The sequence below is a fragment of the Hylobates moloch genome, unplaced genomic scaffold, assembly GCF_009828535.3.
Source record: "Hylobates moloch isolate HMO894 unplaced genomic scaffold, HMol_V3 SCAFFOLD_14, whole genome shotgun sequence".
Taxonomy (NCBI): Eukaryota; Metazoa; Chordata; class Mammalia; order Primates; family Hylobatidae; genus Hylobates; species Hylobates moloch.
In genome coordinates this window covers 6,407,158-6,430,643 of record NW_026652289.1, presented here as the reverse complement: position 1 = coordinate 6,430,643, position 23,486 = coordinate 6,407,158, and the positions used below count along the sequence as shown (strand labels likewise).

The following is a 23,486-nucleotide window of genomic DNA, read 5'->3' as shown; positions in this document are numbered from 1 at the left end:
AAATACGCACTCTGAAGAGCTTATACCTCCTTGGAGTGTGAGGCCACATCTGCGTTTATAACACAGCCTGTGATGTGACAGGGCCATTTCGTGAGGAACTTTGGTTCTGGTGAGGCAGCATCAGGACTCTCTAGAGGTCAGACAAGAGTGTGTTCCTACATTTGTATGGAGAGAGAACAAGAGCCACGAAGAGGCCTTTAGGAAATGAAGCGCCCTTGCTGAAGCCCTCCAAAGGGTTTACCTGTCATCTGGGGTAAGACAACTCCAGTTTGTGGCTCCCCTGTGACAGGTGTTTGTCAAGTGAGTTTCTCCAAAGGGCCCCTCAAGCCCCGTACAGGCCATTATCTGGGTTTCCCAGGAAAGTGCCGGACATTTGCACACATGATCTTCACTTTCCAACTTCCACAGAGTTAAAAACTACAAGCGTGGGCTTCTCCGAGAGTTCAGAATTTCCGGATGGCTTCTAATCAGTGAGTGTCGCTTTCACAGTGAACTGTTCTTGGGATGGGTTGAAAGCTGAGACTTGGCTGAAATTTGGTGGGCTGGGGGGGTGGGGTCAGGATTCAAATAATAGAAAGTTTTCAAAAAAACTTTTACAGGCTTCAAGGGTACAAATACAGTTTTGTTACATGGAGATATTGCGCCGTGGGGAAGTCTGGGCTTTTGGAAAGGACTGGCTCATGACGTCTGCCATTCATTGGAGAAGCTTGTAAATGCCTTTTCCACCCTCTAATGAGGAGCCTTAGGGAAAGTAGAATTGTCCCAAAGTCTCTGGAGGTTCTGAGAAGGCAGACCCTGAATGCAAGATGCTCAGAGCTGGAGTCTTCCGAATGCAGGAGAAATGCCAGCACCTTTTTATTGAGCCGTGGAGGTGTCCAGGGAGCCCCTTAGCCCCTTGCGTGGTTTTTGTTACAGCTATTTCTTTCTTCTTTTTTTCTTTGCTTTTAAAAAATTTCAATAGTTTTTGGGGTACCGGTGGTTTTTGGTTACATGAATAAGTTCTTAAATGTTGATTTCTGAGACTTTAGTGCACCTGTCACCTGAGCAGTGTACACTGTGCCTAATATGTAGTCTTTTATCCCTCACCCCCTTCCTCCATGAGTCCCCGAAGTCCATTGTGTCATTCTTATGCCTTTGCATCCTCATAGCTTAGCTCCCACTTATAAGTGAGAACATATGACGTTTGGTTTTCCATTCCTGAGTTACTTCACTTAGAATAATGGCCTCCAGCTCCATCCAAGGTGCTGCAAAATATGTTATTTCATTCCTTTTTTTATGACTAAGTAGTAGTCCCTGGTGTATATATACCACATTTTCTTTATCCACTCATTGGCTGATGGGCATTTAGGTTGGTTTCATATTGTTGCAATTGCAATTGTGCTGCTATAAACATGCATGTGCAAGTGTCTTTTTCATATAACAACTTCTTTTCCTTTGGGTAGATACCCAGTAATGGGATTGCTGGATCGGATGGTAGTTTTACTTTTAGTTCTTTAAGGAACCTCCTACTGCTTTTCACAGTGCTTGTATAATTCGCATTCCCAGCAGTGTAAAAGTATTCCCTTTCACCACATCCACACCAACATTTATGGGTTTTTCTTTTATCATAATTCTTGCAGGAGTAAGGCAGCATCTCATTGTGGTTTTAACTTGCATTTCCCTGATTAGTGATGTTGAGTATTTTTCATATGTTTGTTGGCTGTTTGTATATCTTCTTTTGAGAATTGTCTATTCATGTTCTTTGCCTGCTTTTTGATGGACTTATTCTTTTTTTTTTTTTTCTTGCTGATTTGTTTTAGTTCCTTGCAGATTCTGGATACTAGTCCTTTGTTGGAGGCATAGTTTGCAAATATTTTCCCCCACTCTGTGGGTTGTATGTTTACTCTGCTGATTATTTCTTTTGCTGAGCAGAAGCTTTTTAGTTTAATTAGGTCCTATTTATTTTTTTTTTGCATTTGCTTTTGAGGTCTTAGTCATTAGTTCTTTGCCTAAGCTAATGTCCAGGCATTTTTTCTGATGCCATTTTCTAGAATTCTTAGAGTTTTGGGTCACAGATTTAAGTCTTTCATCTATCTTGAGTTAGTTTTTGTATAAGGTAAGAGATGGGGATCCAGTTTCGTTCTTCTATGTGTGGCTTGCCAGTTACCTCAGGATCATTAATTTAATAGGGTGTCCTCTCTTCAATTTAGTTTTTTGTATGCTTGGTTGAAGATCAGTTGGCTGTAAGTATTTGGCTTTATTTCTGAGTTCTCTATTTTGTTCCATTAGTCTATGTGCCTATTTTTATACCAGTACCAAGCTGTTTGGTAATTATAGCCTTGTGGTATAATCTGAAGTCAGGTAATGTGAAGCCTCCAGATTTATACTCTACAGTTGTTGGGAAGAATGTTCTGTAAATATCTGTAAGTTCCATTTGTTCTAGGGTATAGTTTATGTCCATTGTTTCTTTGTTGACTTTCTGCCTTGATGATCTGTCTAGTGTTATCACTGGGGTATTGAAGTCCCCCACTATTATTGTGTTGAGGTCTATCTAATATTGTAGGTCTAGTAGTAATTGTTTTTAAAATCTGGGTGCTCCATTGTTAGGTGCATGTAAATTTAGGATTGTAATATCTTCTTGTTGGATTAATTCTTTTATCACTATTGTAATATCTTCTTGTTGGATTAATTCTTTTATCACTATATAATGTCCTTCTTTGTCTTTTTTTTTCAGCTGTTGTTGCTTTAAAGTCTGTTTTGTCTGAAATAAGAATAGCTACTTTTGCTTGCTTTTGGTTTCCATTTGTGTGAAATATCTTTCTCCAACCTTTCACCTTGAGTTTATGTGAGTGCTTAGGTGTTAGCTGAATTTCTTGAAGACAGTAGATATCTGGTTGGTGTTTTTTTGTTTTTTAGTCCATTCTGCCATTTTGTATCTTTTAAGAGCATTTAGGCCATTTACAGTAGGTCAATATTAAGATGTGAGGTACTGTTGTACTCATCATGTTAGTTGTTACCTAGATACTTCTATTTTTAATTGTGTTATTGTTTTGTAGACCCTGTGAGATTTATGCTTTAAGCAGGTTCTATTTGGGTGCATACCAAACTTTTGTTTCAAGATTTAGAACTCCTTTTAGCATTTCTTGTAGTGCTGGTTTGGTAATGGCAAATGCCTTTAGCATTTTTTGTCTGAAAAAGACTTTATCTCTCATTTATGAAGCTTAGTTTTGCTGGGTATAAAATTCTTGGCTGACAATCATTTTGTTTAAAGAGGCTAAAGATAGGACTTCAATCCCTTCTGGCTTATAAGGCTTCTGCTGAGGAATCTGTATGGCTATTTCCCACCAACCTTGAGCAGGCACTTGCTCCCTATTCTGTTTGTTTTTGAGCTTCTTGCTGTTGCCCCAAACATGACATTTTCTGCCACTTTCGAAGATTCCATTTTCAAGCTGTTTCCAATAATCCAAAAATAAGGGGCTGAGTGAGATCTCAAAAGCATCAATTTTCTTTCTGAGAGGACTAGCTTGGTGAGTCCTGGCTGATCTTCTGAGTGTGTTTATCTCTTGTCAGGACAGGGAGGAATTGGTGGGTGGCTAAATCCTGTCTATTTAATACAATTTAGTAAGACTAAAGACTTTAAGAAAAAAAGATTTTTCAACTAAGTGTAGGTAATTCAAGTCTGCTATAATGAAATGAATGACAAGTTAAATCTCAAGTCCTGTTCAGACTACCCCATAGGGATATTAATGAACAATATCTGGCATATGTCTTTATTTAATTAAAGCAGCTTGTCTGATTTCAGTTAAACTTGAAATCAGCTTTATGACAGTGTTCAACTGCATACACCCTTCAAATGCTATCCCCTCTCAAATCCATATCTGTAGCAACCTCACTGCTTGGTTCCTGGAGCTCTGAAGGTGTTTTTGCACTGCCTGCCCTGTGATTCTGCTAGACTCCTCTTTCATACAGAGATGAAATGCAGATGACATGTGAGGATGTTGGCAGAATGGAGTGTTGAGTAAGTTAAGCAATCTGTTCTTAGTCTGTTGCCTGACTCTACCTGCTTGTCAGGGACTAGAAGTCTTTCCTAACAGACCTTAATCTGTTGCTGTGTCGTTTTGTGTAACACTGGGTTCACACTTGGCAGTGACTGCTTTTGGTAAAATATGTAATTTTTTATAACTAGACGACTCAATTTCTCCTTCATCCTCTGCTAGAGCCTGACGTTCCAGATGACTACTTGTGGAGTTGTGTTAATTGAACCTTAAAAATTAGTAAATGATGGCTGGGCGCGGTGGCTCATGCCTGTAATCCCAGCACTTTGGGAGGCCAAGGTGGGCAGATCATGAGGTCAGGAGATCAAGACCATCCCAGCTAACATGGTGAAACCCCGTCTCTACTAAAAATAAAAAAAAATTAGCCGAGCATGGTGGCGGGTGCCTGTAGTCCCAGCTACTTGGGAGGCTGAGGCAGGAGAATGGCCTGAACCTGGGAGGCGGAGCTTGCAGTGAGCCAAGATTGCACCACTGCACTCCAGACTGGAAAAAAAAAAAAAAAAAAAAAAGCAAATGGTTTATTTGACACTTCATAATTCTGGATTTTGGATCAATCTGGGAAGGTTGGATTCATTTTGGTTGTGCTACTGAGGCATATTTGTAGGGATTTGCTGAGTCTATTGTAGATTATTGCAAGGGGCTGGGTCCCAAAATGAAATGGTGCTGCAGCACAGGTATTTCAAACCTTATATTAAATTATGGGCTGGGAGTGGTGGCTCATGCCTGTAATCCCAGCACTTTGGGAGGCCTAAGCAGGCGGATCACCTGAGGTCAGGAGTTCGAGACCAGCCTGGCCAACATGGTGAAACTCCGTCTCTACTAAAAATACAAAAAAAATTAGCCAGGCATGGGGGCGGGTGCCTGTACTCCCAGCTACTTGGGAGGCTCAGGCAGGAGAGTTGCTTGAACCCGGGAGGCAGAGGTTGCAGTAGCCAAGATCATGCCATTGCACTCCAGCCTGGGTAACAGAGTGGGACTCAGTCTCAAACAAACAAACAAAAGAATTACAGACACAAGTAGTTATAGTTTAGGGCACATGTTGAATTTTGCTTTCTGAAGACCTCAGAGAAACAAAGGGGTGGAAACCCCACATTCTTTCTCGAGGCTGTGAATACCCAGTAATGCACTTAAATGCTAAATGCAGGTCGTGGGCCTGAGAATATTTGCTGTCCTTTGCGCTGACACTCTGGGTTTCATTCAGTAACTCGGATGAGATGTCCGCAGATCAAGGTGTGGTAGTTGTTTTCCCATCACAGTTTCAATTCTTGTATTTTTGCTTCTGGGTTGGCTGTGGGGTCTGCCTTCTAGGGCCTGTCAGAAAAGAAAGGACACTGGAGCCCTGGATGTGTGTTGTCAGCACGTTATAAAGTCTCTCCTCAAAGTCCCTGATGGGACCTGGCACCTCATATTCTGGAGGGATGGGTGGACGAGACTCGCGGGGCTGTGGAATGTGTGTAGATGCCAAAGCTGAAATGAGAACCGTCCGGGTCACTGGACTCCACTCATTGGTGCTGTGGAGGAATGTTTGCAATAAAGAGACCCTTTCCTGTGGCTAAGGAGTGTTGTTTTGCAGGTGGTTCATGACATGTTCAGCACGTAGGTGATCTAACCCTGAGTTTTCCAGGAGGATACATCAGTACTGGTGAGTGTCTTGGATAAGCCTCTCCTAGGGGAGAGAAAAAAGCAAAAAGGAAAAAAATGCAAGGGTGGAGGGTGACCAAGAGGGCATCAAAGAACAAAGGGAACCGGTTGGAAGGAAGGAACAAGAGGTATACATGGCAGAATCCTCATGTGCTGTCAATGGTCTGGCCAGGCCTTACCCCGTCTATCCTGGCCTCCCTGAACTCTGACCTCACCCCTTCCACCTACCCCTCCCTGCCACAGAGACTTCTCTGAAGCTTATCAAGCACAGCAGGCACAGTCCCCTCGAAAGCTTTAGTACCTGCACTTTCCTCTGCTGGGAAAGTTCTTCCTGCAGGTGTCCAATGCGGTGGCTGTTGTCTCACCTCATTCGCTGTGCATGGTGCACCTTCCCGGGGGCCTTTCTCCGACTACCCTGTTTGAAGTGGTAGCTGGTCCCCCTCCTTGTCCTGTTTCTCCCCACACCTATTGCCACCTTCTAATAGGCTATATCATCTATTTATTCATTCGGTTGCCTGTCTTTCCTTTTGAGAATGTGAGCTCATGAGGGCAGGAGTTTTTTCTCAGTGATTAGTGATTGAAACGAATGTAATAAGCCCATGATCTGCATTTTGGTCAGTCATTCAGAGGTGAGGCTACACCATCTGCATCCCTTCATGATGCAGGTGGGCTCGTGGGTGGGGTAAGACGATTTCATCCAGTGATTCTCAAATTTGACTAGGCGCCAGAATCACCTGGAGGGCTTCTTTAAATCCAAAATTCTGGGCCCACCCCAGGGGTTTCTGATTCAGGAGGTCTGAGGTGGACTCAGAAATGTGCATTCTTTTTTTTTTTTTTTTTTTTTTAGAGTCTCTCTCTGTCACCCAAGCTGGAGTGCAATGATGTGATCTCTGCTCACTGCAACCTCCGCCTCCCAGGTTCAAGCGATTCTCCTGCCTCAGCCTCCTGAGTACCTGGGATTACAGGTGCATACCACCACACCTGGCTAATTTTTGTTTTTTTAGTAGAGATGGGGTTTCGCCATGTTGGCCAGGCTGATCTCGAACTCCTGACCTCAAACGATCCACCTGCCTTGGCCTCCCAAAGTGCTGGAATTACAGGCGTGAGCCGCCGCGCCCAGCCTGTGCTTTCTAACACTTCCCAGATGAGGCTGCCCCTGTCCACACTGTGATGCGCCTATCTAATGTGTCTACGGGTACACACCAGCTGCGGGGGCACGGGGGGTGGGGATGGGCACAGAAGACTTCTGAACAGTAGATGCTCTTCAGTGATGGGTTGTTGCCTGCTTGCTTGATTTTCCCAGGGCCAGGAAGAACATATGGAGGTGCAGGGCTGCGGGAAAGCTGTCCTGACTGTGCTGGTCATCCTGGCTGGGCTGGCAGGTAGGGATCACCTGAGCTTGGTGGGCTGTTCACCAATGTCCACTTGGAGTGTTGGGGGAAGACAAGGGCCATAGGAGGCCGCTGGAACACACAACTGCCAGAAGGGTCTTTCTCAGCCACTTCCCACTGCATCCCTTCCCACGGCGACCTCTTCTGTGAGGCCCATTTCCTCCTGCATGGACTCGACTTCCAGAACGGTCCTTCCCCATCCTCACCAGGGCCATCACCATCCTGGGAGTCTGCATTAGGTTCCTTCCCACAAGTTGTTGTACCTGCTGAAATGTCCCTTTCCCTCCCTCGTTTCTCACCTCTTCAATTTCTATCTGGGCTTCAAGGAAGACCTGACTCAGAAATCACCTCCTCCCTGAAGCCTCCTAACCCTTGCCATTTTCAGGGCGAGAATCTCTGTTTCCATTTACTGACAGGGTGAGGGTTCTGTTGTGTGGGACACTTCCGCTTCCTCACCACCCCAGCGCTCTCCAATGGTGTCAGCTGGAGTGAACTCCTGTGTGTGCAAGGCCTGGGTCTCCTGGTCAGATTACTTTCTATGCGAAAGGCATAGTGTATAGTCTCTACACTATACATAGGGGTGCTGGGAGGAACTGGGGTTTTCACAGCCAGCTTTGGTTTTCATTAGGTTTGTTTAGTTTCCATTGCTTCAGGGGTGTTAGTTTTGTGTTCCCAACTAGATTATAAACTCCTCTTGCATTCCTGATGGCAGTGACTTGAAGGCATTTATTTGAAGAATAATAGACATACAGAAAGGGGCACATGTCATAAAGGTACAGCTGGATGACTTTTCACAAAGTGAGCACATTTGTATGATCGCTGTTGAGACCAAGAGCATTCAATGGACAACTCCCTTCCAGTTACTCCAGCCCACTCCCAGTGACCATCATTGTGACTTCTAACTGTGTAGACACATTTTGCTTGTTTTGTACTTTACAAACATATCTACTCTATTTTAGGTGGCTAGACAATATGTTTTACAGTTGTGGCCATGACAGTGTTTGAAAGAATGAAATGGAATTATTTGAATGGGCAGTATCCGAGTGTGTTGCCTGCCTAAGAAATGTTTTGTGACATTTTGGCTTTGGGTCTATTTACACATTAAATCTAAGAGCACCAGAATGTGGTGTCAAAATGTGTTTTGGGATGAAGATATTCTAAAAGCCTGTAGTAAGCAATGCAAAGCGTTCTGGAGGTGCTTGTTAAACGTTTGTAGAATGGAGAGGAAGACAAGGTCCTTGCTTGTGTAGAGCTTAGGGACTGACTGTAGGGTTAACAAACCACCCTTAATATGCATCTTAGGCATATGGCACCATATGGGCCTATTTCAGCCATGGTTACACAAAACTCTTCCAAAGGTTTGGTGGGCAATGGATGAACTCTGGGTCTAGTGTTTCTCAGATACTTTTCCCTGAAAAAGCTGAGGCAGGCTGGATGCGGTGGCTCACGCCTGTAATCCCAGCAGGGAGGCTGAGGCAGGCAGATCATGAGGTCAGGAGATTGAGACCATTCTGGCTAACATGGTGAAACCCCGTCTCTACTAAAAATACAAAAAATTAGCAGGGTGTGGTGGCACGCAACTGTAGTCCCAGCTACTCGGGAGGCTGAGGCAGGAGAATTGCTTGGACCCAGGAGGCAGAGGTTGCAGTGAGCCGAGATTGTGACACTGTCCTCCAGCTCGGGTGACAGAGCAAGACTCTGTCGCAAAAAAAAAAAAAAGCTGAGGCATACATGCTGTTTTGAGGGCATTGAGGATCTGGGTTGAGGCCTGGAGGTGGCTGTTTCAGGAGGGGAGAGTATATATGGGGTAATTCTAGAGCTCCTGAGGGTCCATCCCAAAATTTGTAATGAATGCAAATTTGTAATGAATACCAAAGCGTTCAAATGCTTCATGTTGGAAAGTCTTATGGGTGGAGTCATTTTCATTTGTAGATATGGCTCTGAATATCCATTACCAACCTGTATGTGCACCCATAAGTCTCTTCCCAGCCCTCTCCTTGCTACCTTTCCTACTGTATAATGGGTTATATAGAACTCAGCCACCATGTTTATTCACTCAGTACATATTCACTGAGCAGTTGTTATGGACCACTTTGTTGCAGGCACTGGGATGTAAGGTTGAGGAAAACAAGGTATTGTTCTTGTTAACACAGAACTTAGAGCCCAGTAGGGAAAACAGGCATTAATTGTGAGCGAAAGTAAATACCAAACAACTACTGTGACAATTGTAACCCCCGGACAATCAGGCCAGGGGTTAGAGACTGCATTGCAGGCCGGTCACTGCACATGTGAGAGCCCTGAGGCCAGAAAGAGTTGGTGAGGTTGATAAATTAAAGGAGGTCTGGTGATTGGAGCGTGAAGTTTGGGAAAAATTGTAGCTGGAGAGAGAGTTGATGTGGGACTAAGTTAGGTCTTTTTTTTTTAGACGGAGTCTCGCTCTGTCGCCAGGCTGGAGTTCAGTGACGTGATCTCGGCTCACTGCAACCTCCGCCTCACATGTTCAAGCAATTCTCCTGCCTCAGCCTCCCGAGTAGCTGGGACTACAGATGCACGCCACCACGCCCAGCTAATTTTTTGTATTTTGAGTAGAGATGGGGTTTCACCATGTTGGCCAGGATCGTCTCGATCTCTTGACCTCGTGATCCGCCCACCTTGGCCTCCCAAAGTGCTGGGATTACAGGCATGAGCCACCTCACCTGGCCTGTCAAGTGTTAAAATATGATAATGTTAAGGATTATCTGTTTTTATCCTAAATGATGGAAATCTTTCAAACAAAGTCCGGGCAATCCTAAGCAAAAAGAGTGAAGCTGGAAGCATCACATTACCCAACTTCAGCCTATACAACAAGGCTACAGTAACCAAAACAGCATGACACTGGTACAAAAACAGACACATAGACCAATGGAACAGAATAGAGAACCCCAAAATAACATACACCTACAACCATCTGACCTTTGACAAAACCAACAAAAGTAAACAATGGGGAAAGAACTCCCTATTGAATAAATGGTGCTGGGTTAACCAGCTAGCCAAATGCAGAAGAATAAAACTAGGCCCTTACCTCTCACCATTCAAAAATTAACTCAAGATGGACTAAAGATTTAAATATAAAACTTCAAACTGTGAAAATCCTAGAAGAAAACCTAGGAAATATCCTTCTTGACATTGGCTTTGGCAAATAATTTATGGCTAAGTCTCCAAAAGCAATGGAAACAAAACCAAAAATTGGCAAGTGGTATCTAATTAAGCTAAAGAGCTTCCGTGCAGCAAGAGAAATTGCCAAGAGAGTAATGGATAGCCTACAGAATGGGAGAAAATATTCACATATTCACAAACTATGCATCTGACAAAGGTCTAATATCCAGAATCTGCAAGGAACTTAACAAGCACAAATCAAATAATCCAATTAAAAAATGGGCAAAGGACATGAACAGATACTTCTCAAAAGAAGATGTACAAGATGATGGCATGAATAGGAGAAAGGGAATCTTTCCTTTCCTTTTCTTTTTTTGAGACAGAGTCTTGCTCTGTCACCCAGGCTGGAGTTTAGTGGTGTAGTGACAGCTTGCTGCAGACTCAACTTCCTGGCCTTAAGCAGTCCTCCTGTCTTGGCCTCCCAAATATCTAGGACCACAGGCACATGCTACCACACACAGCTATTTTTAATTTTTTTGTAGAGATGGGATATTGTTATGTTTTCCAGGATGGTCTTGAACTCCTGGCCTCAAGTGATCCTCCTGCCTTGACCTCTCAAAGTGCTAAGATTACAGGTGTGAGCCACTGCGTCCAGCTGAAAGGGAATCTTTTCAATGGTGGGTGGGAACCAGTTGTTTACTCAGAGACGCCTGGTAGGACAGGAGAGAAAGCAAGAGGGCAGGGCTCGAGATATGGATTTGAGAACAGGAGAGAGTTGGCATAAATAAGAATCTTCCGAGTGGATAAACTCCTATAAGGAAATCGTGTAGCCAGCAGAGGCCAGGATGTTGTGTTGGGTGACTGTGGACAACAGGAGTCAAACTTTGTAAAGTGTTTGAAGAGATTTATCCTGAGCCAAATATGAGTGGCCAATGGTGCATGACAAAGCCCTCAGGATATCCTGAGAACAGTGCCCAAGGTGATCATTTTAGGGAGACATGAGACATCAATCAAATACACGTAAGATGTACATCCAGGTCATGGGTAGATTCAAAGATTTTCTAATTGGCAATTGGTTTAAAGAGTTAAATAAATGCCTAAAGACCTGGAAACAATAGTGGGGAATGTCTGGGTTAAGATAAGGGGTTGTGGCGACCAGGGTTCCGATTATGCAGAGGAAGTCTCCAGGTTGCAGGTGCAGAGAGAATGGATTATAAATGTTCTTAGCACAGTTGATCCTCTCCTGGATCAGGAAAAAGTAAGGAAAAGGAAGACGATTCTCTTCAGAAGGTAATTTTCTCCATAAGAGTCAGCTTTGCGGCCTATTTCAAGATATGGCAAATAAAACATATTGGGGGTTAAATATTTTGATTTCCTTCTTTACCTGTCATGTGATGCTATGCCAGAGTCAGGCTGGAAAGCAGGCCGCATTTTCTAGTGTTCAATGAAACCCCTCTGATGAGGGTTTGTAGGGTGGATCCCCCAGTCCCTTAGATAAGAATTTGGGCAAGAGGAGAAAAAGATCAGCCACTGGTCCTTAGTGACAACCACAGCTAGTGGCCACAGGGAGGTTCTCAGGCAGGAGGAGACATTGATCTTTCCCAGTTCTCTGCCCCCCATCTGACTGTTTCCTCTATAAAGCAAAAGGGAGAGCAAAGAGGAAAGGGAGGTTTTAAGTGAGGCAGGTGACTGTGGGATTCAGGGTCTTCTTTACAGTTTTCTCCTATTCTGTACAGGGGAAGGTTACTGTTGATAAGACACAGCTGAGAGAGGGATGAGCTCCCGGGACCTAAAGTGACCAGAAATACAGCTCCTGAGTCTTGAGGCACAGCTGTAGCGTGGTTTACTTAGGGTTTGTTCTAGCGAGGACGTTAACCTTCCTCCAGTGTTTATTCTGAAGAAATGTTTGGCTGGCCTTCCTCATCTCACTGCCTGACCTTGCAGTATAGAAAAATGCTGATCTTCGTGGCTCTTAAACAGTTAGAGCTAAATGCCTAGCTAAACATAGGTAATACAGTCAGGGAAATTTGGTGTTTAGGGTTGGATGCCTCCTGTTTCATCTGAAAGTCAAATCAAAGTCAAGAAGTTTCCATTTGGTGTAGCTCCCTCCTCCCTCCTTTTCATCTCCCAGCTGCAGAATAGGGTTATATGGCCTGCACAGATTGTATGATTCCGTAGTGACACGTGTGGCCTCTGGGGTACATAAAGACTGGCCTTAGAGTGAAATAATCTCAGCACTTTGCACAAGGCACTGGAAGGAACTGTGGTTTCAGAGGGATGCTTGTTCTGTTGGTGTTGTGTGGCCCGGACTTCTCACAGGGTGAGGCTGGGGCTCACCCACCCCATCATCCCCACACTCACCCTGCGGGGCTCTGTCCACTTGTCTGCCATTGACCCGACGTGGGAGTGCAGGAGGAGTGTGGTTATTACATCATGGACCCTCGGGGTGCAGACTTGCCTATTTTCTCTTCTTCTTTTTTTTTTTTTTTTAATTATACTTTAGGTTTTAGGGTACATGTGCACAATGTGCAGGTTTGTTACATATGTATCCATGTGCCATGTTGATTTCCTGCACCCATTAGCTCGTCATTTAGCATTAGGTATATCTCCTAATGCTGTCCCCGCCCCCCCCACCCCCCACCCCACAACAGTACCCGGAATGTGATGTTCCCCTTCCTGTGTCCATGAGTTCTCATTGTTCAATTCCCACCTATGAGTGAGAACATGCGGTGTTTGGTTTTTTTGTCCTTGCGATAGTTTACTGAGAATGATGTTTTCCAGTTTCATCCATGTCCCTACAAAGGACACGAACTCATCATTTTTTATGGCTGCATAGTATTCCATGGTGTATATGTGCCACATTTTCTTAATCCAGTCTATTGTTGTTGGACATTTGGGTTGGTTCCAAGTCTTTGCTATTGTGAATAGTGCCGCAATAAACATACGTGTGCATGTGTCTTTATAGCAGCATGATTTATACTCCTTTGGGTATATAAAGCTGGAGGCATCACGCTACCTGACTTCAAACTATACTACAAGGCTACAGTAACCAAAACAGCATGGTACTGGTACCACAACAGAGATATAGATCAATGGAACAGAACAGAGCCCTCAGAAATGATGCCGCATATCTACAACTATTTGATCTTTGACAAACCTGACAAAAACAAGAAATGGGGAAAGGATTCCCTATTTAATAAATGGTGCTGGGAAAACTGGCTAGCCATATGTAGAAAGCTGAAACTGGATCCCTTCCTTACACCTTATACAAAAATTAATTCAAGATGGATTAAAGACTTAAATGTTAGACCTAAAACCATTAAAATCCTACAAGAAAACCTAGGCAATACCATTCAGGCCATAGGCGTGGGCAAGGACTTCATGTCTAAAACACCAAAAGCAATGGCAACAAAAGCCAAAATTGACAAATGGGATCTCATTAAACTAAAGAGCTTCTGCACAGCAAAAGAAACTACCATCAGAGTGAACAGGCAACCTACAGAATGGGAGAAAATTTTTGCAACCTACTCATCTGACAAAGGGCTAATATCCAGAATCTACAATGAACTCAAACAAATTTACAAGAAAAAAACAACCCCATCAAAAAGTGGGCAAAGGATATTTTCTCTTCTTCTTAACAAGCAATTCAGAGCTCATGGAAAGCCCGTTGTGGCTTCCCTGGGGGAATTGTTTTCAAATTCCATTTCTCACACTTATAACAAAAATCAAAGATCAAAGAGATCTTGGATCAGAGAGACTTGCCTTGAGGTCAGGGAGAATACCTAATCTGAGTTGTGTTTTAGAGTCATACTTTCTCTCTCTTTTTTTAAATGATGTCCAGGGACAAAACAAAGAGTAGTAATCATGTTTATCCAAATGCTGGCTTAGCCTTAGTGAACTCTCACGTTCTTCAGTTCTGCCTCTCCCCAGCCAGTGGGCCCCTCCTCCACCCTGGCATCCTCGCCTCCTGGTCCTGCTTCTGGAGGGGACCGTTCCTGGTGGCAGCTTACTCCTTCCCTTTCACCTGTTGTTCTTGCAGGGGCCGTTCGGCCCCCACAATGTGCCTGGGTACGCAGGTGAAGTGCTAGTGTGCTACTGTGTGTCCAACGGTGTGATTCCTCCCCAGAAACCTTTAGGGCTATAATGAGATTCTTTTAGAACCTGCCTTGCCATTTTTTTAGACAGAGTCTTGCTCTGTTGCCCAGGCTCTAGTGCAGTGGTGTGATCTCGGCTCACTGCAACCTCCGCCTCCTGGGTTCAAGTGATTCTCTGCCTCAGCCTCCTGAGTAGCTGGGCTTACAGGCACCCACAACCACGCCTGGCTAATTTTTGTATTTTTGGTAGAGATGGGGTTTCACCATGTTGGCCAGGCTAGTCTTGAACTCTTGACTTCAGGTGATCTGCCCGCTTCGGCCTCCCAAAGTGCTGGCATTACAGGTGTGAACCACTGCACCTGGCCTACCTTGCCATTTGACTTTACAAGGCAGAAGGAAAGGGAGGAGCTGCAGTTTTTGGGGCTACCCAGTGTATAGGATGGCAGGCTACCTGGTTCACCCACAGGGATCCCACAACACCAGAAGGTAGTAGGACATGTTGCAGTCTCACTGATGGGGTGGGCACAAACTAGGAGAAGCCACGGTATGTGGTCTGCCAGGGTGTCTTCTTGCTATAAACTCTGAATGACATCAGAAGGGAAAAGAGTATGAAATTCAGAGCGGAAGGTCTGAGTTTGGGTCCCAGCCCCACTGCTGTGAATGCAAATCCTGGGATGTTGCCAGTTGGCAGAGTTGGTTTTTCATGGAGGCTCTGAGGGAAGGTCTTCCATGCCTCTTCCTTAGCTTCTGATGTTGCTCCAATCCTTGCCATTCCTTGGCTTGTACATGCATCACTCCAGTCTCTGCGTCCATCCTCACATGGTGTTCTTCTCTGCAGGCCTCTGTGTCTCAAATCTCACTCTGCATTTCTCTTATAGGGACACCTGTGAGTGGATTTAGGGCCCATTCTAAACCCAGGTTGATTTCATCTTGAGATCCTTACCTAATTACATCTGCAAAGACCCTATTTTCAAAGGTTCCATTCTGAGGATCCAGTGGACATGTGTTTTGAGGAATACCATTCAATCCAATACAGCCGTGGAGTTAGGGGGTAGAGTGGAAAGCAGGGCATGGCAGTGGCTTCCACCGGAAGCTCCTGATCTGCCAGGGAGAGCTGATGTTAGGATTCAAAAGACACAGTCTTAGCCACTGAATGGACACCCCAGGGTTTACCACTGGTAAATACAGAAAGGTTACAGCACACAGTTGATCTATGGAGATCCATTCATTTAACAACTTGAAAAACTGGCTACCTTCCAGGTTCTGGATCTGGTAATGAAGTCATAGAAGGCCCCCAAAATGCAACAGTCCTGAAGGGCTCCCAGGCTCGCTTCAACTGCACTGTCTCCCAGGGCTGGAAGCTCATCATGTGGGCTCTCAATGACATGGTGGTGCTGAGCATCAGGCCCACGGAGCCCATCATCACCAGTAACCGCTTCACCTCTCAGAGGTACGACCAGGGTGGGAACTTCACCTCGGAGATGATCATCCACAATGTGGAGCCTAGTGATTCAGGGAACATCAGATGTAGCCTCCAGAACAGTCGCCTGCATGGATCTGCTTACCTTACAGTCCAAGGTGTGTATGCAGGTGGCTTCTGAATGCCACGTCTGAAGTACATCAGGTTAAACGTCAGAGGGTAAGAAGGACCTTCTAAAGTTCATGCCGTGTATGATGGCAGACGTGGTCTACCTTCAGTTGGTGTTGACCTACAATTATTCTGAACTGATGAATGTTTTGTGGTTTATTTGTCGCCTCCTTCCTCCCTCATGCTCTCTCCACCTCCTCCCTTCCTCGTCCCTTCTCCCCCTCTCTACCTTCCTTCCTTCCTATGTGCTCTAGCCTTCAGTTGGCAGTAGGTTTAGAATTATTCTGGATAGACTAATGTTTATTGTTTTGTTGATTTATCCCCTTCTTCCTCACTTCCTCCCATCTTTCCCTTTTTCCTGCTTCATTCTTTTTCTCCTTCCATCTTTGCTTTCCTTCTTTTTTGTGGTTAAGACTGATAGAGACAGATTTTATCACTTCCCCTTTGAATCCATTTCAGTATTTAATAGCCTTTCTGGAAACGTATCCTGGAATTCTTCTAAGACCAGTTGCAGTCATTTTTCTTTGATTTAGAGACAGTTGGCAATCACTGCCCTTTCTCTAGTTTTTCCGTATACATGACTATATTTCTCTGCTTGCATCATTTATCAACTCTGAAGCGTGCTTTAAGTCCTTCCTCTTTCCAGCAGAATCCCCCCAACTTATTTCTCTACCCTGCCGCCAGCTACACTGGGATAGCCATTATAGTCCAAGTCGTGTGTTCACCAAATACATCAAGTCATTGAGAGAAAAGAAAAGAATAAACAAAATTTATAGTAATAGCTTATTTTTCATTTTGGAGGTAATTTGGAGGTGCTGAAGATAATGTTACACAGTAAAAAAGTAAAAGGATGCTTTACAAAGATTTGGAATAGTCTTACCAAAATTTAATCACTTTGCATTCTTTAAAAGTGTATTTATACTCTATTTAAAGATATAGAGTGCCTGATTTCCATGGCAGCATTTCTTATAAGAGAATATATTATATCTTATAAATTATTTCTTATCTCTATGTATTTACTTGTCTGGAAGAAATTCCCAAAGATTTTGTTCATATTTATGTTGCTATTAAATCAGATTTGATAACCTTTGGTAGAGACATGTCTACCTATTTCTATTTGTGTTTTAAAATATGTTTTTTTACTTTAGAAATTTAGCTAAATTGGTGTGTCTTTACTTTTGTGTGTTTTTAATTTTGCATAGTTTAATTAGGGGCACAATTATATTTTCTAAATAAGTGATTTTATAAGGCTATTTAGGACTGTTGGCCTATGTTGCATAACCAGATTCTTATTATGATAATTTGTGATATAAGAGAAAGAACAGAGGAAAAAAGAATCAAAGATATAAATTCTGGTTTTGGCATCATCAATTATCTATCAGAGAGACCCCTGAGATGGCTCAATTTCTTCATCTTTAACCTGGAGATGAATCTTCCCGGCCCACCTCATGGGTTTGCTGTGTGGATCAGGTGAAAAAATGGCTAAAGATGGTTTGATGACTCCAAAGTCCTGTCTGATTCAATTCCCTGCACATTAAGTTGGGAGCCAGAGTGGTCTAGTTGTCAGGAGTGCAGACTTGGGGCTTGGCTGCCTGGGTCCACGTTACCGCTTTATGACAATGTGTGACCTGGGACACAATTACTTAATGACTTTGAGTCCGAGTGTCCTCATCATAGGGCTGCCGTGGTATCAAATGTGTAGGTCTATGTAAAGGCTTTACCACACCTGGCTCATAGCAATCACTGTATGGCCATTTGCTATTATTTATTGTGCTCCCAATAAAAGCATGCCATTGTGTTGGGTATTTAAGAGTGACTCAGAGGAATAGAATAAGACACAGTTTTTTTCTTTAGAACCTCACAAGAAGAGTGGATAATGCAAGTTGCTCAAATAATAGGGATGCCAGCCACCCAGATGCTGGCAAGTGAGATGCAAGGGAGGCAAGCTCGGGTTCCAATTGGGAGGAGAGCTGACAGAGTCAATAAATCCTTCATGGATGATTTCTTGGAGAAGGTGCCATTAGAGATGTGACTTCCAGGTCTGTAGATGGTAGACAGAATGGGAAACCAAGAGAGGTGGAGGGCATCCCTGGAGCAGGGAAACACAGCATCACAGGCATGGCTTATTACTGCTATACTTATGACAGGTCACATTCAGAAACCATGTGGTTTTGTAGCATCTTTTCCCAAAGTCACAAGTCTACAGATTTGTCTGAATCCCCCTAACATGACTTTTTATATATTGGTAATTATGGTAGTTTTTGGTTTTAATACAGATGGAAGAGCAAGTGTCTAGAGAAGGCAAAGACTTCTCCAAGATATTGCAAGAGGAGCCCAATCTTGGAACCCAATATTGTCCGAGAACTCGGACAGAACTGCATCCCTTCATCCTCGTCTCATTGCTCTGAATGGCACTTAGTTCCTAGAGGAGCAAATGTTTTCTGAGCAACAGGGTCTCCCTCAAGAGAGAAAGAATCTTGAAAAAAGAGGAAACAACCATGAATTATTCTATGATTTTTTCCCCTCCCTATATGTCAACGAAATAGAGATGACATAACTCCAAATTGAGTCATCCAAAATCCATGTGAATATTCTAGTATCACTTTTGTATAAGTTTGTCATGCTACTGGATAACCTTTGTGAAAGCCAGTGGGGGAAAGTGGAATCCCAATTGTATACAGAAAAAGGAAATCCTTCAGATTGCTGAGTTGGTCCACTTACTGCCTTATCCACCAATCAATCACACACCAAACTCTAGACCTCTTATGTTTTGAGGGCTGCAAGGACTTGAGTTCAAGAGCTTCTGTTATTAACTGAGACAATATCATTCCTCCCAGTTCTGTCATCTTAAACCATCTCTCTGTCAAACAAAACAAACACAAAACCCTTTAGACTCAAGGGACAAACCCTTTCTCCACTCCTTGTTGCATTTACAGTAGCCCTTGAATTAGCAAAAGTGCCTTTCTTATTCCAAGGGAATATTCAGGAAGGAATAATTGGGAAGCTAACATTTCAGAGCAAAAAGATCTTACAGAGCTGACCCAGTTCACTGTAGTCTGGGGACTCCTCGATGTACCCTGAGATCCTTTCGGGATGGTCTGTGAAGTCATGATTGTTTTCATAATAATATGAAGATTCCTATTATTGTTGCCTTTTTCACCCTTCTTCTCACAAGTGCACAGGAGAGCTTTCCACTGTACATTGGGAAGGTCTGCAGGACTCAGCATTTTCCAGATGACTGAAGTGTAACAAAATCATGCAAGGATGAAAGGTCCATTCAAAGTGCCAGATAGTGCAATGGGTTTCAACATAACAGAAAATGAAAGTTCCTTGATAGAGTTTCAGATCCCACTGTGTAACAAACATTTAAGAAACCTCAGCCGGGAATGGTGGCTCACGCCTGTAATCCCAGCATTTTGGGAGGCCCAGGCGGGCAGATCACTTGAGCTCAGGAGATTGAGACCAGCCTGGGCAGCATGGTGAAATTCCATCTCTCAAAGCAAAAAGTGCTGGGCGTGGTGGCTCACGCCTGTAATCCCAGCACTTTGGGAGGCTGAGGTGGGTGGGTCACCTGAGGTTGGAAGTTTGAGACCAGCTTGACCAACATGGAGAAATCCCGTCTCTACTAAAAATACAAAATTAGCCCAGCTTGGTGGTGCATGCCTGTAATCCCAGCTACTCGGGAGGCTGAGGCAGGAGAATCGCTTGAACCTGGGAGACAGAGGTTGCCGTGAGCCAACATGGCACCATTGCACTCCAGCCTGGGCAACAAGAGTGAAAGTCTGTCTCAAAAAAAAAAAAAAAAAAAAAAAAAAAAGACAGTTTTGGTACAGTATTCAAGAATATCCACAATTACCTGAAAAAGCTATTAAATACTCCTCACTGTTCCAACTACATATCTGTGTGAAGTCAGGTTTTCTTTACATCCTTCAAACAAAGCAGTATATTGCAACAGACTGAATGAAGAGACAGCTATGAGAATCCAGCCAGACATTACAGAGATTTATATAAGCATAAAACAATGTCACTCCTCTTATTAATTTTTTAGTTTAAAAATGTGATTCGTTTCCATGAAAATATGTTAATCAAAATTAACATGTAATAAATTATTTTAAAATACATATTTTAAAATAATTGTTTAATTTTAATTTCAAATATGATAAATATTGGTAGATAAAACCCACACAAATGAAAGGTCTTTGGAGTCCTCAGTGCTTTTGAAGAGGATAAAAGCTACTGAAACCAAAGTGTTTGAGAAGTGCTGATCTGGTCAAACTATCTCATTCAGTAAGTACAACAAAGAGAGCCAAAAAAATCCAGTGACTTGCCCAAAGTGATGACAATTTTCTGGCAGAACCAAGATTGGGAACACATTTTTTGATTCTTAGTTCAGTATTCTTTCCATTATGTTGTGTAGTCAAGAGTTTCAGAATGTTTTTGCTTGGATATATGTGTATATATATACACACACATTTCTCTAAGGCTGTGTCTTTCCTGGGGCCAATCCTCAGGTTGTTTTAGTCACGCTTGTGAAAACAAGTATTATTTTGTTTTCCTGGATTTCCTGGATTTCTTCCAATCTTAGTGGAATTATAATGCTTCATTTTTTTCCGCAGCAAATCCACAATGTGTTTGAAAGTTGTTTGCAGTATGAATGCTGACCTAGGCAAGAGTGTTCTTAAAAAAAATAACTTATCTAAGGTATTCTGATACATGATTTGGGTTAGTTATTTCTGTAAATATTAGATTGGAATTCTATTTAATTTGTAATGAGAAACCTATGTTAAGGCAATATCCTAGGAAGTTATGTTTAAGACCATATGACCCTAGAAATAAATAAAAATGTATCTGATTGACCAAAACTCCAGGGGAGACTTGCGTCCCACTCTGGGCTGTGTCCTCGTCACGGTGAGAAGAAGGTGAAGCTCGTTTCTCTTTTTCCCTTTGCTCCCTGGACAGCCCAAGATAATTCTGTAGCTCACTTCAGGGATTGTGTAGCCCCCTATGGCATGCACTTTTCTTTCCCACGTAATTATTTCCCCCTGGTATCTGACTTTTATGAAGCATTTTCTATGTAACTTTGTGCTTTCTTGTGGGCAACCTCACCTTCTTCAGAGACCCTGGCAGGTGGACAAAAAAGACCCAGATAAAATCTGAGTTAAGATTTCCTAGTAGAGACGCAGCCTCTTTGGGCTTGGGAAAATAGGTCTCACAAAATGTAATTTGAAGCAAAACTTAAAAAAAAAGAAAAAGAGAACTTAGAAGCGAGAGGCACGGTCATGACTTCAGTGTGTTTCTCTCTTTTCTTCTTTAGTTATGGGAGAGCTGTTCATTCCCAATGTTAATCTTGTAGTCGCCGAGAATGAACCTTGTGAAGTTACTTGTCGAGCCTCGCACTGGACCCGGCTCCCGGATATTTCCTGGGAGCTCGGTCTCCTGGTCAGCCATTCAAGCTATTATTTTGTTCCGCAGCCCAGCGACCTTCAAAGTGCAGTGAGCATCCTGGCTCTGACCCCACAGAGCAATGGGACTTTGACTTGCGTGGCTACCTGGAAGAGCCTGAAGGCCCGCAAGTCTGCAACTGTAAATCTCACTGTGATTCAGCGTCCCCAAGGTAAGTGAAGACGTTCTGCTTTATATGAAATGAATGATTATTTCATGCTTCAATATTATGTAGAATACTCCTTCATCCACGACGCCTGGAAAAATGATATGATGACCTTGATTTTGGGTGGGGATGATAAGGCCAATCACGTCTGCTGTCAGCTTAATAATCTTATACCCTCATCTGCTTTTTAAATTCCATCTTAAAGTTTTTTTTCTCTTACTACATTTGAAAACCATTTAGAATCTTGCCAATTATTTATCATCAAAGAGCATCAGGTTTGGAGACAAATGCTTGAATTGAACATTTTTTTCTCTCGCTTTTACCTCCCACGGTTTCAGTTTGATTCCACCCCCTGAGCCAGTATGAAGCAGGTGCTCGTGTTGGAGGAGGGTGTTCAGGTTTTCCTGGATTTCTTCCAATCTTAGTGGAATTTTAATGCTTCATTTTTTTCCGCAGCAAATCCACAATGTGTCTGAAAGTGTCAAGTCTATATGTATATAGTTTAACTTGACTAAGTGACATAACTTTAAAGTTTAGATCCCCCTAAAGAATCTCCTGTGGGGTTTTTGGTGTACCAGACACTCTAACCACATTCCTTGAAGGGGCCCATAGCGCCTGTGAGCTTTGAGTCAGCCTGGACAGGGTGGGCCCGGGGTGTTGGAGATTGACTTTTAACTTAACATTTTACAAAAAAGGAAGTGAGGCCCAGAGAAATTCTGTGCTTTCATCCAGGTCACACAGCCAAAGTGGCAGAGCTGGGCCTAGAAGCCGAGAAGAGCTTTTCTTCTCGTCTAAAGCTTTTCCCACCGTGGCAACACCTTTACCTGAGATCTTCCAAAGTTCAGAACAAAGCCAGAGCCAAAGCCAAATAATGATGGTAACGATAATAAACAGCACCCTATAGCCCTTACCAAGTTATCAGGCAGTATTCTGAGCACTTCTCAAGTATTCACAGAATTAACCCGCCCGACAGCCGTATGAGTGTTGCTGTTATTCCTATTGTAAGGGCAAGGTGACAGGGACAGTGCTGTTGGGATTTTGCCCACGTCTGTAGAGTGAGTACATGACAGGGCAACCTCTACTCACCTGTAGAGTGAGTACATGACAGGCAGTCTGTCTCCAGAAACTGCTCACCTGGCAACTGCGCCCACCGTGTGAGCAGCCACTTGGAGGGTATATGAGGTCCCATGGCTGCCGTAACAGAGGGCCACAGGCTTGGTGACTTAAACAACAGAAATGGATTTTCTCACAGTCCTGGAGGTTGGAAGTGTCATCAGGGCTGGTTCCTCCTGAGGGCTGGGAGGGAGCCTCTGCTCCTTACCTCTCCCCTTATTCCTTGTGGTTGCTTGTCATCTTCCACCTTCCTTAGCTTGTAGAAACAACAGCCTCCTCTCTGCCTTCATCTTCACTTGGTGTTCTCCCATTTTTTCGGGTCTTTTCTGAGATAAACATTTTCGAACGGTACAGGTTATTTTTGCAAGATGCCTCTCAATTTGGGTCAATTTGGATCAATTTGGATTTGTCTAAAATTTTTCAACATATTTTGACTTAGGTTACATATTTTTGGCAAGATATAGGTAATATCATGATGACAGTTTTCATCGGTGTAAGTTTGACCCTTTGGTGAAGGTGGCATACCCTGAATTTATCCAACATAAAAGTACCTTTTTTGACTTTATAATTAATATGTAGCCAATAGATATTGTGGGAATATCCTGTTTACCCACAGCCTTTCACCTAATACAATTTTTAAAAAAAACTTTTATTTTAGGTTCAGCATTACACATACTGGTTTGTTGTATAGGTAAACTCATGTCACAGGGGATTGTTGTACGAATTATTTTATGACCTACATACTAAGCCTGGTACCCATTAGTTATTTTTCCTGCTTGTCTCCCTCCTCCCACCCTCCACCCTTAGATAGACCCCAGTGTGTGTTGTTCCCCTCTATGTGACCATGTGTTCTCATCATTTAGCTCCCACTTGTAAGTGAGA

At 43.3% G+C, this 23,486-nt stretch overlaps 1 protein-coding gene across 1 annotated transcript in view; it reads left to right on the top strand.

Annotated features, from left to right (window-relative positions):
• The window catches only part of IGSF5 (immunoglobulin superfamily member 5), a 56,263-nt gene that overhangs the window by 5,422 nt on the left and 27,355 nt on the right, over positions 1-23,486 (top strand). Inside the window, exons 3-4 of the mRNA XM_032175229.1 lie at positions 15,556-15,873; positions 21,198-21,497. Coding sequence (XP_032031120.1) covers positions 15,556-15,873; positions 21,198-21,497 — 618 coding nt within the window. The remainder of the gene's footprint in view (positions 1-15,555; positions 15,874-21,197; positions 21,498-23,486) is intronic.